This window comes from Haemaphysalis longicornis, unplaced genomic scaffold (assembly GCF_048455015.1).
Source record: "Haemaphysalis longicornis isolate Haplotype H1 unplaced genomic scaffold, Haemaphysalis longicornis Haplotype H1 scaffold_5, whole genome shotgun sequence".
Classification (NCBI taxonomy): Eukaryota; Metazoa; Arthropoda; class Arachnida; order Ixodida; family Ixodidae; genus Haemaphysalis; species Haemaphysalis longicornis.
This window is the reverse complement of record NW_027526385.1, coordinates 86,337,855-86,351,121: the sequence shown is the minus strand read 5'-3', so window position 1 is coordinate 86,351,121 and position 13,267 is coordinate 86,337,855. Positions and strand designations below refer to the sequence as shown.

At 47.3% G+C, this 13,267-nt stretch overlaps 1 protein-coding gene across 3 annotated transcripts in view; it reads right to left on the bottom strand.

Moving 5' to 3' along the window:
- Window positions 1–13,267, bottom strand: part of Wake (ankyrin repeat and fibronectin type III domain containing protein wide awake) — a 585,518-nt gene that overhangs the window by 172,582 nt on the left and 399,669 nt on the right. The window contains exon 1 of one of the 3 annotated variants that reach the window (XM_077670884.1): window positions 5,819–5,952. The exons of the other annotated variants lie outside the window; for them this stretch is intronic. Within the exon in view, the coding sequence (XP_077527010.1) occupies window positions 5,819–5,894 (76 nt within the window). The 5' untranslated portion in view covers window positions 5,895–5,952. Of the gene's footprint in view, window positions 1–5,818; window positions 5,953–13,267 lie in introns of those variants that run through there. 3 annotated transcript variants of the gene reach the window in all.

The following is a 13,267-nucleotide window of genomic DNA, read 5'->3' as shown; positions in this document are numbered from 1 at the left end:
TTTGCAGTTATCATGTATGCATTCTCGGCACTTGATCTTGCGTGTTTTTGGCCCCTTTTACACTTGTCATTTTGATTATACATGGTTTGTTATTCATGTTGCTGATATATCGTATATAAATACGTGTGGTTTCTGGTGAATAAACAGTTGGAAGTTGGCGCCTGTATCTGTGTTTCTTGTCTCTCTTGTCCCGTCTAGTTTGCGCCACGTTTTTTAACTTTGTTTGAACTATGTACCAACTAGAACAGCAACAAGTTTTGTTACTGCATACCCTTTTCGCAGTGTCTCTGTATGTATCCGTTGATTTCATGAACCAGCAGGCTTTGGCGAATTCCTCGCTTCCAGAGTTCTTGTAACGGAGAGCGAGATTGCAGGAAAATAAATCAGAGACTCGGGGGAAACTCGTCGATAAAGCACAGCTCGCCCTTCTACCAGCTCGGTTTTTACGGCCGATGTTCTTTGGCTGAGCTCCTGGCTCTTACAGCTACCCTTGAACGGTGCACGTACACGTATACATGTGAGATTCCGAGGTAACTGACCCATGAGCTAAAACATGGCTATACATGGCGTAGCAGCAAGATATGTGCTGATGCGTGAAGTAGGTGAATTCCGATGGAGGCATTGTTGAGTTTTTGCTTGATCCTGGAACAGGGAGCAAGAATATATAGGAGACAAAACGGCCCATTGCGGCAAGCGCGGGTGAGCGACACATGTGACGTCACAATGAAAACCGAGGCGGACTGCCAAGCTTCGTAGCTGTGACGGAGAAGGAGAGGGTAGCGGCACCTGATGGACGAAGTGATAGCGGCCGCAGTTCATTGCTCCGTGATCCCGGCACTGTTGTTCCTATCGACCACGCAGAAAACAGCCCCGGTGGCACGCGGGACAAACGGGCTTTAATAGTGGAGCGGTAGCAATTGCCTGACACGACTAAGGGAGCTGGCGGTAAAGTAATGCCCGAGACAGCAGCGTACAAGCACCGAATAATTCGACGGGCAATGCTACTAAAAGTCAAAGCGAAAATTTATACTGTTGACGAAAACTCGTGCGTCCAACATGACGCTGGCAGTCGTAACCTTAAACCGCACGCTTCGGAGAGCTGTCGTTGGAATCGTACACTTGGGGATGTGGCCCTCTTCCAGAATTTGAGTCAGCGGCACTCGAAAATGGTTTTCACTTGTTTTTCTCGGTATCGCGCCGCTCGTACGTCCATACCCAACAGGAAAGAGCTCAAATTTCGGGCTATCGTTCGCACTTAGCTTCGCCCCTTGACATTTTACCCTACAGCTACACAGCCCGTCAAGCCCAATGCCGACACAGCGCACAACGCACTTCCAAAGTGCAAATTTTGCGCGCTTGTAGAACAAGCTTCGTCCGTATACACATACGCACACCCTCCGCAAAGACAAAGAGAGCCGACTGTGTCGGCGGCTCAAGATGGAAAACTTCCTGGAACCGTTAGACGCTGCCGATTCCAAGCCGAAAACAAAAACGCGCCCAGAGCGAAGATGAATGCAGACGGAAAGACAGAAACGAAAAGACAGTACACAGAGAAACTGAAGGAAGAGTCTGTTTCGGCCGGCGCCCCGCAGACCCGACTGTAAACACTCCTTCTTCGCCCTGACTCAGCCCAGGGGTGAAGGGGGCCTCCCCTACAAACACAGTTTTTTGCGTCACGCGCAGTTTTGACAAGGACGCGTTCTTTCCCCGGGAAAATAACAACGCCCCTGCGTGTGCCGACGCCAAGTCATCCCAACTGTGACGTCACGGGCACGTGTCTGCGTGACGTCACCAGGAGGCGCTGCCTAGCGCGCGCTTTCGATCCGGCCAGCTCTCGGGGTGATGCTCAACAAAAAAGCAACACAAACGGGAGAGGGGGACACAAGGTCGTTCCTGTGTTTCCGTTTATTTATAATCCGTATTGTGTAACGCCGCACAAAGGGTTGTGCTGGTGTCTTAAGTTTGGTTTTTGGCTGAGGACGCCGCCAGAGCCCAAGGGCTCACGGCCGGCGACTAAGCAACACAGCTGGCAAACTGAATAAAGTTTACTCTCTCTCTCTCTCTAGGGGATTTCATCGGTGTTGACCTTCCACGAGGCCCAGCTTTTCCGACCCGTGTAAGGACAGGGAGTGACTAGAAGATGCAGTTATACGAGGAGCCGCGTCCCCAGTTATGTCGTCAATCTCCTGGACACTGCAGCCATGACTGCACGGCATTAATAGCATACCCAGCCATGGCCTTGTTATGAACCACGAGAGGACGTTCCTGACGAAGCACTAACCAGATGCGTTACTGGTCGAGGCCATCACCTCGTCCCTGAGGGCCCCGTTAACAAATGGTTATGCGAGCTCCGACGACCTTCCTTGGTCGTTAATGGATGATGGTCGTGGAGAAACGCATGGTAGCCGGCGGAAACGACGTCCTCGAGCTTGTCGGTTGTTCCGTAGTCCTCAAAACAGCCCCCATTTTTTGTGTTGTTTTGTTTCAATGCCAGATGGCGAAGAAAGAGGGGGAGGAGATGGAGAAGAAAAAAAAACAAGAATAATGGATTCATTCTTCTATCGGTCAGTGTCATTAACATCATACTTCTCGAAGGTCATGGAACGGATAGTCCACGACTGGTTGGCCTGGGGGGTAAAATCAAGACACGGACTACGTGACTGAATGACCAGCTTTGGATCACGGCTAAAGTATCCGGGATAGTATCCTAGACCTGGTAAATAGTATTAAGTACAATCCAAGGATAACCTGTCGATACTTGCGGCCTTTCTGGATGTGGTAAAGACATACGAGTGTCACTGGCGGAAGCCATTCCTGACAAGCTCTAATGCATGCAATTCCAACGCTCCTGCTGCTTTTGTTTGTGTGAATGTGATTACTATTCCAGGATTTAACGTTCCGTATCAAAAAGGTTCCTACCAATTCGCGATAAGGCGAAGCTTCTGTTGGCGTGGTATGCCAGGCCAATCACGCCGTCAGTGGCAGAAACAGAAGAGGAAGAAGATGAAGAAAAGGAAGAGGAGGAATACGACAAAGATGCGGAATAAGAAGAAAAAATGATGAGAAAGGAGAAGAGAACGAATGTAATGCACTGATTTTCTATTTTCTGTCCACTTAGCTGAGTGGCTGCCAATAGACCAATTTTCGAAATCTTAAATGCTTGCAGAACATAGTCGACCAACACGTCCAGTAATTAAATTGGGGGATCGCAAAGTACCTCAGCCAAAAATTACTGCTCCATGTCTCAATGAGATAACTTAAAAACACGCTCAAAATTTCTTATCTTTATCGGTCTTGGCGTTCTTCGACCGCCGGAACTATGTCATTACAGCGGTGTAGCGGCTATTGGCCGGCTTTCTTTAAGTTGCAGCTATGAACGCACTCGATAGCCACTTTAAAAAGACAGCCACAAAAGCAAAGCAGAAACGGAGGGCGCATCTGCTGCGACGAGCACATCGTCCAGTACCGCTCCGTGCTGGCGATAACTATAGCTTTCGCAGTGCTTCCAGGCGCAGAGGAAAGAGTGGCAGCGTTTATCGGAAGCGTTGCAGAGTCCCTTTAAGGCAAAAGCCTAAAGTGCCCTACTGTGCGAAAAACCGGTGATATTATCGTTGTCCAGCACACAAAATTACCTCCGCCCCGCTGCAAAGAGTAATTAAAAACACAATTTGAGTTGGTATGGGAATTGAACCGGGGTCTCCGGATTAGGAACCGCCTGCCTTACTACAGCGCAACCTCTGTACGTTGCCACCGGTGGAACACGAATTAGCCTATAGTGCGCGCGTCGCGCGACAGGAGAGCGTGACGGCAAGTGAGGAGAACAGGTCTGCGCCAGCCACGGAGAACGCTGATTCCGGCGAGGCTATGGCCTGAAGTGTCTCAGGTGTACATTTAAAGTCATTCGCGCCAAAAATACGAAGGAACGGAAACGAAGAAAGGGATGCAAGCGCCATGCAGCGGTGAAGAAGTCGTTGATAAATATCGAAGCCCTAATATTTCGCGTTCAAAGCGCGTAAGCATAGCTATTTTCCCTGAGAGAGAGAGAGAGAGATTTGATGCCAGAGATTAGTTTCGAAAGGTAGACGCCTTCGACGATCTCCATTCCTTAACCGTCAGACACGATTCTTTCGATCCTGGCGGCTTCGGCGATCCGGACTAAGCACCTTTTTCATCCAACTCAGCTAGGAACACGCGGCTTTGTTCCCTACACCACGACTTTCGGCTCCCGTGCCTAAGCATTGCACACCGGACGTCGTGTCGGTCAGAGCGGTAGGTGCAGAAACAGGATCGGGTCAGTGAGTGGAAGCGAGGCAGCAGCGAGAGAAATAGAGAGAGAGGGAGGATGAGGGAACAGCGTCCGAAAAAAGCATCGACTCCCCATCGACGTGTGCGGGTCGGCAGTGCGTGTCAACAAGTCGGCACGCGCCCGTTTCTAAAGATAAACCGCGCTCTGTTACGATCCGAACACGCGTTCACCGCGCCCACCACTACACCGGGCTCCCCGTGGGGGGAGAAGGAAGAAGCTTAGTAAAGATGGGAGGGGAAAAAAAGTGAAGCAAACGGGGCCAATCCACTGCCCGTGCATGCGCGCTGTCTACATCGCGTGCGCGTCCTCGTTCAATCGTGTGCTGACAGCGTAGCAACGCATTTGCTACCGCACCAATCGCGCTTTTGTGAACGGGAAAGAGAAGCGCTGGTAAATTGACCCAGAAACACTTCCACAGCTGGCAGTTGAATGCGTTCACTCGATCAACCTCTTCGATTCCGATAAACCCACCGTACGTTTTGGCGCGTAATTTGAAGCGTTGTTAAGGCAGCCTCTCTTTGGACGACGCAACCAGCACTGCGCGGCGCGTTTTTAAACGCTTCCGAGCCGTACTGCGTAAAATAGCAAAGCTACCGCTGTGAGTGCATAGTGACGTCACACGCGAAACGAGATATGCACGCTTTGTGTCGGCGTTGCCATACTTTTTACAATTCCTGCCTAGTCCCTCGATTCACACTGAGGTGTCCAGCTTGTTGTTCTGCCTATTTGGGAAGCGAGGATGTTCTAAGATTTCGCGAGATTACATTGGGTGGTATTGTTGGTTCGTCAATACGGGCCAACGAAGAACTCCCTCATGGCGTCGAAATCAAGATGTCGTAGCAACTGCCGATACTGCGGTGATGACACTGTAGACAGAGTTTATATTTTCGCGCGTGGCGTGTCAGTAGAAGGGAGTTGGATTTCAAGCCTTTCACAGCACGTGGGAAAAATAATTACGCCGAGGCTGCAACTTACGTTTAGATCCGAGTGAACGTAAAATGATGGAAAACGAATTTCATGATGGAAGAAATGATGAGGCTGAAATAAGACGAAATTAAGTTGGATCGGAATAATCGGATTATGTAACGGCCTTGTGGTGGTTGAAACATGGCGGCCACACGTAAACGATTTTAGGCCTAGCCTAATGGGTATAAATAATTGCATGGAAATACAGACTGTTCACCTTCACGCTCTAAAAATTTTCAAAATTTTCCCGCTTGTAACGAATTCCTGTCTGTGCCCCTAATCGAAGCATCAGGGAACGACCGATTGTAAAATAAATGACACCGAAACGTGAAGGTGCCGTCTGTATGCGCCAAGGTGATGACTTGAGTGTGGATTTCAGCTGTCGCTGAAGTTTATGTCGCGCACCTAACGGTTGTTACTCGTTTATAAAAATATTCGACAGAAGGGCTTTGTTAGAACTGACCCAGTTTCAGCCATTACATAAAAATGACCCATTTTACGAATCATTGTCCGTGAGGCAAGCGGCGAGGTATTGAACGCACAGACCTTGTCTGGGGAGCTTGGCGAACCCGAAGTGACGAGGAGTAATGTTGGACGTAGTTTTAGGGCGTACCGGGGACATACTTGACAGGGCTCGGTACAGGGGGAATTAAAAGAAATGCGAACAACGGAGTGCACAGCCTCCGTCGCATGCTGCGCCATCTGGCTGCTAAGGCAGTAAACTGGGCGCATGCGCACTTCTTCGAGAGCGTTTGAGAGTGTGGCCTACGTGAATCGCAAATGATTGACCAAGAAGCGACGGCGGTCGTTTATTTTGAGGCGTCTTTTCACGCTGCGTCGCCACTGAGCAGGATGATCTTTGAAGGGCATTATGATGCCTCAAATAAATGACCGGCGTCGCTTTTGTATCAAGCATTTCCCCTAACAGTAGGCCATACTCTCACACGCTCTGAAAGAACTACGCATCAATCAATCAATCAATCAATTTATTAATATCTCCAAATGATACCTGGGGGTTATATACAGAAGGAGGTCCCAAGGTCAAAGACTGTAGCGGGACCTCCTGCCAAGAATAACTTAAAATACACTGAATAATAGCAGCAAATGAAAAGAGGGATGTGTACAAGAATGATGTAAAGCAGAGTCAATAAGTTAATTACATGGTAGCAATAACTATACACTATCAATTTAGAAAAGAAAAGCACTGAAAAACAAAGCATCAGGAACAATCTTGGTTACGTCTGAGACAGGGACATCAGGTAGCACTTTAATTCTTTTTTGAATTTGTGGAATGTGTTCGAAGACTTAATGGTGGGTGGCATAGAATTCCATAGACAAATAGCCGAGAAGTGCGCTGTCTGTTTGCCGTAGTTAGTTTTTACTCTCGGTAAAATGAAATTGTGCTTAAAAGCAAACCTAGTGGTGTTAGTATTAACAAGACTAGCGGCCAAAAAAGAGAAACACGGAAACTCATTGCGAAGCACCTTAAACAAAAAAATACCTAGGTTATAACTCACCAGTTTGGAAACAGACAAAATATTATTTGAACAAAGCAATGAATGAGCATTCGCGCCATACGTGCTTGACGAGATTATTCGAATAGCTTGATTTTGTATTATTTGTAATGGGTTCAGGTGAGTGTCGTATGTATTGCCCCAGCATGAGATGCAGTATGTAATATGTGGATGAATAAATGAATAGTATAGTGATATTAGCGTTGAATGACTGAAGAAAGATCTTGCTTTAATGAGGATGCGCAAGCCGTAAGCCATTTTTCTCTTTACGTTAGCAATATGATGATGATACTTCAAGTTGGAGTCAAGTAGGACGCCTAAAAATGAGGAGTATTCACTAGCGAAAATTAGCTGATTGTCAATGGTAACAGATGGTGTGGATGCTATGGCCCTTTGGTGGGAATGGAAGACAACAAACTTTGTTTTAGAAGCATTAATTTTTAACTTATTAAGATTACACCACTGTAACACGTTACGAAGATCTACATTTAGTTTAGACGTTAGAGACAAAACAGTACTGTCATAGTTGTAGAGGGTGGTATCGTCTGCATATAATAGACATTTTGAAGAGGCAAGGCAATTCGGTAAATCGTTAATGTATAACAAAAAAAGTAGTGGCCCCAATATGGAACCTTGGGGTACGCCAATGTTAGTTGTTCTAGGTTGCGAGTAGACGTCACTTACGGAAACAACCTGAATTCTATCTCGTAAGTAATTTTTAATGAGTAATAATGGAGGACCACAAATTCCAAGCAATTCGAGTTTAGTAAAAAGGATAGAGTGATTGATAGTATCAAATGCTTTAGACAGATCGATAAAAACTGAACCAGCGTAGAAGCCTTCGTCAATAAATGATTTTAGCTTGTCGGTAAGGGAAACGAGGGCCAGATCAGTGGAATAACCAGGACGGAAACCAAATTGGCATGAAGAAAGAATATTAAATTTATTTAAATAGTTTGTTAGACGAGCTGCAATTAGTTTTTCAATTATTTTACTGAAAAATGGCAATATGCATATGGGCCTGTAGTTAGGAAGCAATGATCGATCACCGTTCTTAAAGACTGGAATAATTTTTCCCTGCTTAAGTTCCTCCGGAAACACACCGTTTTTAAACATTAGATTAATTAAATGAGAAAGTGCCTCCGAAATGAGATGAGCGACCATTTGTATTTGGCTGGGGTGAATATTGTCAAGCCCGGAGCTGGTTATTTTTTGGTTGTGTATGGTATTAAAAATTTCGTGGGGTGTTGTAGGTGAAAGGAAGAATGAATGCGGTAGCCTTGCGTAGTTAGGCTCATAACTGAAAATATCACTTTGATCATGACTGAAAAAGAAATTGCAGAAAGCGTTAGCCATATGAATGGGTTGAACGTACTCGATACCATTGTGCGATATTTTGGAGACATGATCGTGACGCATGCGTCTATTTAAGAAAGAATTTATAATTTCCCATTTTTTCCTTAAATTATGGCCAGCTTCTGTTAATTTATGTTCGTAATACTTTCTTTTGGCGGTCTTCAGTTGCGCAGAAATGTCGTTAGCTAGTTTTTTATACCGAGCAAGTAACTTGATGTTGAAAGGCCGTTTTTTTGTTTTTTTGTAAAGATTATCTCGCCTGCGCATGGCCGATAGGAGTGTATCGGTCATCCAGGGATTGTGTGCAAATGGAAATTGCCTTTTACATTTTCGGGTGCAGGAGTTAAAAAGCAGGCATGATGAAATTATCAGTAAAAACTGGGAATAGGCTTTCTGCGTGTCATCTGTGTGCATAACTTCAGACCAATCTACTTTTGCGATCGCTTCAACGAACTTTTCTTTGTCCAAGATATTTTTTACAAAAGCAGACGAACGTTGGGGCTGGGTACCGTTAAATTTGATAAAAATGGGGCAGTGATCAGTAATATCGATGTCAAGAACACCAGCTAGAGGCGGAGTAAGTAGATTAGACAGGGCGTGATCAATAAGAGAACCACCGCCGGTACTGGCATGACGAGTTGGAATATTAATAAGACACTCAAATCCGAAGCTGTGAATTGTATTTGTATAGTTAATACATCCGGAAGATGTGTTATCAAGTAAATTTATGTTAATGTCACCCAAGATAACCACATTTTTGTTTTCCAAGCACACACTGTTCAATGACTGTTGAAGAGCTAGGCAAAATTCAGGAATCGATGTTGATGGGGAACGATAAATGCAGCCACAGATAAAAGATTTGCCATCAATATTTAGAAAAGAAGGATCGAACTCAATAAAGACAGATTCACAGTTGGTCACCGAGATGTCTAAATCATACCTTCGCTTATAGGACATATTAGAAGACACAAATAAAGCTACACCACCGTGGTTACTTGTTAACCTGTGACAATATTCGGGTGAATAGGAAGGGAAGCAGTACAGGTCCTTATCGTCGTCCTTACCAGTAAACATGCGCGCAGTTTACTGACAGTGCAGCCAGACGGTGTGGCATGTGTCAGAGGCTGTGTGCTCCTTTGTTCATTATTATTTTTTTGGCCGGACTCACCCAAAAGAGACTGTTATGCCCCCGTGGACTTTCGCAAGTACCACGGGGATACACAAGAGGATGTAGCTGTCCTCACCTCCTTTACCGCCTTCCCCATCCCTGACTAGACTTTGAGTCACCCTTTCCGAACAAAGAATTACAATATAGAAATAATAATCTCCCCTGTATGTTCACCCGGTGGCAAAATAAGCCGGGGCACGCGAGCGCATGGATGATGATGATTAGTTGCTCTCCCTTTGAATCGGGGCGTCGGTTGTCAGCAACCGACTTGCCTGTTTAATTACTCTTACTTGCCCTACTCCCAGCTAACCTAATAAATTTGCATCCTCCCTCCCATCTCCCCCTCTTCCCTGTTTTAAACTCATCGCTCCCACCCCCCTTTTTTCTCCCCTCGCTGATCTAAATTCTCGTCCGTATGATTACTCCGCCTGCGTATCCATCCCTTCCCTACTTTTCCCTACGTACCCACATCCTTTCCCTACCTTCCCTGCACGGCAAAATGCATTACCGCGCCATCTGACGGCGCCCTTCTGGTGTAGAGACACCGACGTACGCATGTGCGTCCAACCACGCTTGCTGACCTGTCTTTTCTTTTGCTTCAGGCGGCACAGCTGATCACATTCAGCGTTTTGGGGACTAGGGGCACCTTCTCTGCTGGACACCTATCGCTCGCACACGCTTAGGCTGCGGGTGGCGCGGCTGAAGTGTACGTGGCCCGCTCCGCCCTGATCCGACAGATAACATATCTTGGCCGACTCGGAGACGACATTGTGCAATCTGTATTCCAGCACGTTTTTTTTTAAAGCCAAAGCAGAGTCCTTCAATGCTTCTCTAGTCATGAAACTCCCGGCCAAGTTTCGTACGGGGACAGAGGCTACCGCGAGTGGCGCCACTGCAGATCGGAGGGCATCGGGCGGCCGCCGCTGCTCTGTAGCCAGACCGGCAGGCAGGAACGCAGTAGCAGTATGCCCGTTCGCACCAAATTTTTTCGCCACTCACAAAATGATAAGTCCATTTGAGCGGCCCAAGACACGTAAAGCGAAAGCGCACTGCTGATAAGGTGGCGAGCGTCTTACTCCGTCGTCCGTTCCCTGCCAAGCGCGCTCTGACCACGCCCACGGCTGCCCTCCGATCAACACGATCGAGTGCCGTGGCGCGGCAGCGTACGAAGCTCTCCCATAGCGTGATGGTGAAGTTTCATGACTAGACAGGTATTGAAGGACTCTGGCCAAAGCTTTGTTCCCATCCCCATCCTCTGGACACGCGGCACGTGCGTGAAACTGGGCTCCTATTGCGCGAAAAATGTTACTTGAAAATCGCGAAAAATGTACGGTTCTAGATAAGACAATACTACACCCATCGATCATGAAGGAGGAGTTCAAAAGTATATACCTATATCTCATAAACTACCTATAGGTATACATTTAGGTCATTCGTACATGTGTTTACTCAGTGCGCGAAAAATCGTCGCATGGGATCGTTCTTCGCTTTTTGCGATTTGCGTGTTTGAAGGTTTGACGATCGATTGGACGCACTTTCAGCGAAGGTTGCACGCACTTTTAGCGAAGGTTTTGATGCACTTTTGACGCAGTTGTGATGCGAGGAAGCTTTCGCGCTTCTTTCAACTTTCTTTTGAATGGAATAGTTTCAATAATTTTCCCCTATAACGCAGTTGGTTGTTAAATAAAAATGAGCACACCAAAGCAGGAATGGAATTGAGGCGAGAAATAGCTTGTTGGAATAAAGTGTGACGTGAAGGCATCTTGTACACGTACGAAAACAAGTACAGAAGGAGAAAATACGCGAGGAGAGATAGGCGCAGTGACAGGCTTGACAAAAAATTCCCCCGCATTCTCCCCGAGGGGGAGAATGTGAAAGTGCGAATGCACGGTTGTCGGCCCGCTTGCGGCGCTTGCGCTCGGCCCCCGCAGCCCACCGCCTCGCCGCCTTCTCTTCCATCTCTTCCATCGGGTTTGTAGTATCACGTGTGCACCACGCAGTTATCAAGCCGCTATAACGCCGCTGAGTCGCCAACGCACGCCGCTGACGACGTAGTTTGAATGCGTTAAAGATATAAGGCGCGTCACTAACGCTGATATCACCGTCGCGTCCGTGGCTAGGTCGGTAGAGCGTCGCGCTGCGGCCGCAAAGTCCTCGGATCGAAACCTGGCGCCGGATGCTGTTTCTTTTTCAAATATAGAGGATCACTGCGGACGCCGACGCCGCCGCCGGCGGTGGATGGTTTGGGGTCGCTTATAAAGTGCATTCGCACTTAAAAGGACTCAAAAGAAATTAAAGCCGGCATTCTACACTAGCCTTTGGCGTAAAAACGAAAGCACCGTAAAAATGAAGGCAACGTAAAAACGAGAGGGACCCCAAAGCGCCAAACTCCGAATGTGATCAGCTTTGCCGCTTGAAGCGAGGAAAAGACAGGGAAATGAGCGTGGTTGGACGCGCACACGCACATCAATGTCTCGACATCAAAAGTGCGACGTCAGATGGCGCGGCAATGCATTGTGCCACGTGCTCGCGTGCCTCGGCTTATTTTGCCTCCTGCCGTACCTTAGTATCACTCCCTCCTCACCTCCCCTGTTAGAAACAGTCTGATTTGTGCCGGAACATGCCGTTTGATGGTGTTATAAGTGCTCGTCTGAGCAGGTTGATAAAGTTTATTGGCGAGTGCCCGACCACTGGTATTGGAACGTAAATTACAGCAGCAGCTATGGGCTGACGTGGTCAACGTGAGTTCATATTCAGATCCTTTAAATTTCGAAGTGTGTTGCATCCAGATGGAAGCAACCTCAATTTAAGCCCTGCGTGGCCGGGAATCGTGTCCTTTGCACGCCGGATGCCTGAATAAAGTTCCATCTCTCTCTCTCAATTTAAGCTGTTTAGCTCGAAAGCCGTGAAACTAATTAAACTGCCTTTGTGACAGGGTTTCGTATGCTAAACGCAGCGCACCATGTACGAACTAATTCCTAGACACGCACGCTTGCGCGTCTTGTATCACCACAACTACCACCACCGCAGCCATCAACATCGTCATCATCATAATCGTAGTCATGTTCATCATGAGCACCATCATAACCATCACCATCATAAAGTAGTGCACCAGGTGCAACCTGATTTCTAGAAACTGACTTATTTCATCACAACCACCAGCAAAATAATAATCATCGCTGTAGTCGTCACCACTACCACGTTCATCATTAGCATCAACATAACTGTAATAACCATCATCAGCTCGTTTTTGTCCATTACAGAAGACCTCTCCCATGCTCCTCCAGTCGTCCCTGCCTTGCGAAGCCCTAGTCCATCATCTTACTTAATTCCTCAGACCTCAGAGCTACTCTTACGTAGATTGATCTTTTAACACAAAGACTACTGAAAAGCACGTTGTTTAGCAATGGCGCCCGGCTACAAATCAGCGATCCGCCGCCTTGTAAGCACGCGATTCCGAAACGGACCATTTTCGAACGCGCGCGGCTAGCGGGAGTTTCGAGCTGCAATTCATGCGCTGAGCCCGTTTCGCCGCCTATGCGAAAAGAGCTCACTTGCGGCGCTCCGAGCTAGTGGGTCACCCCAACAGATGGCGCCACCAACCTGAATGTCGTTCGAGCAGACCCGCGAGCTGAACGCTTTCTTCGTCCTCCTCTTCCAGGCGAAACTTTTTCCGTTTTGAAGTGCGCTTCCCCTCCCCCTTCCTGCTCAATATAAACTTACTGCACAACTGCTCCTCCCAATTAATGGTGAGCGGCTTATTGTCATTGCGGACGCAACTGGCCTCACAACTGGAAACGACGGTGCAGCAGTATTTTTATACGGAGACAGGGAAGCCAGCAGTCAAGCATCTATCGCACTAATAGATGAGGAAGTAGATTTCCTAGACAAGTCTTGTGTGTAAGTGCGTACGTGATATGTGTGTGTGGCTCGGGTATGATTTCATCATTTTTTAAT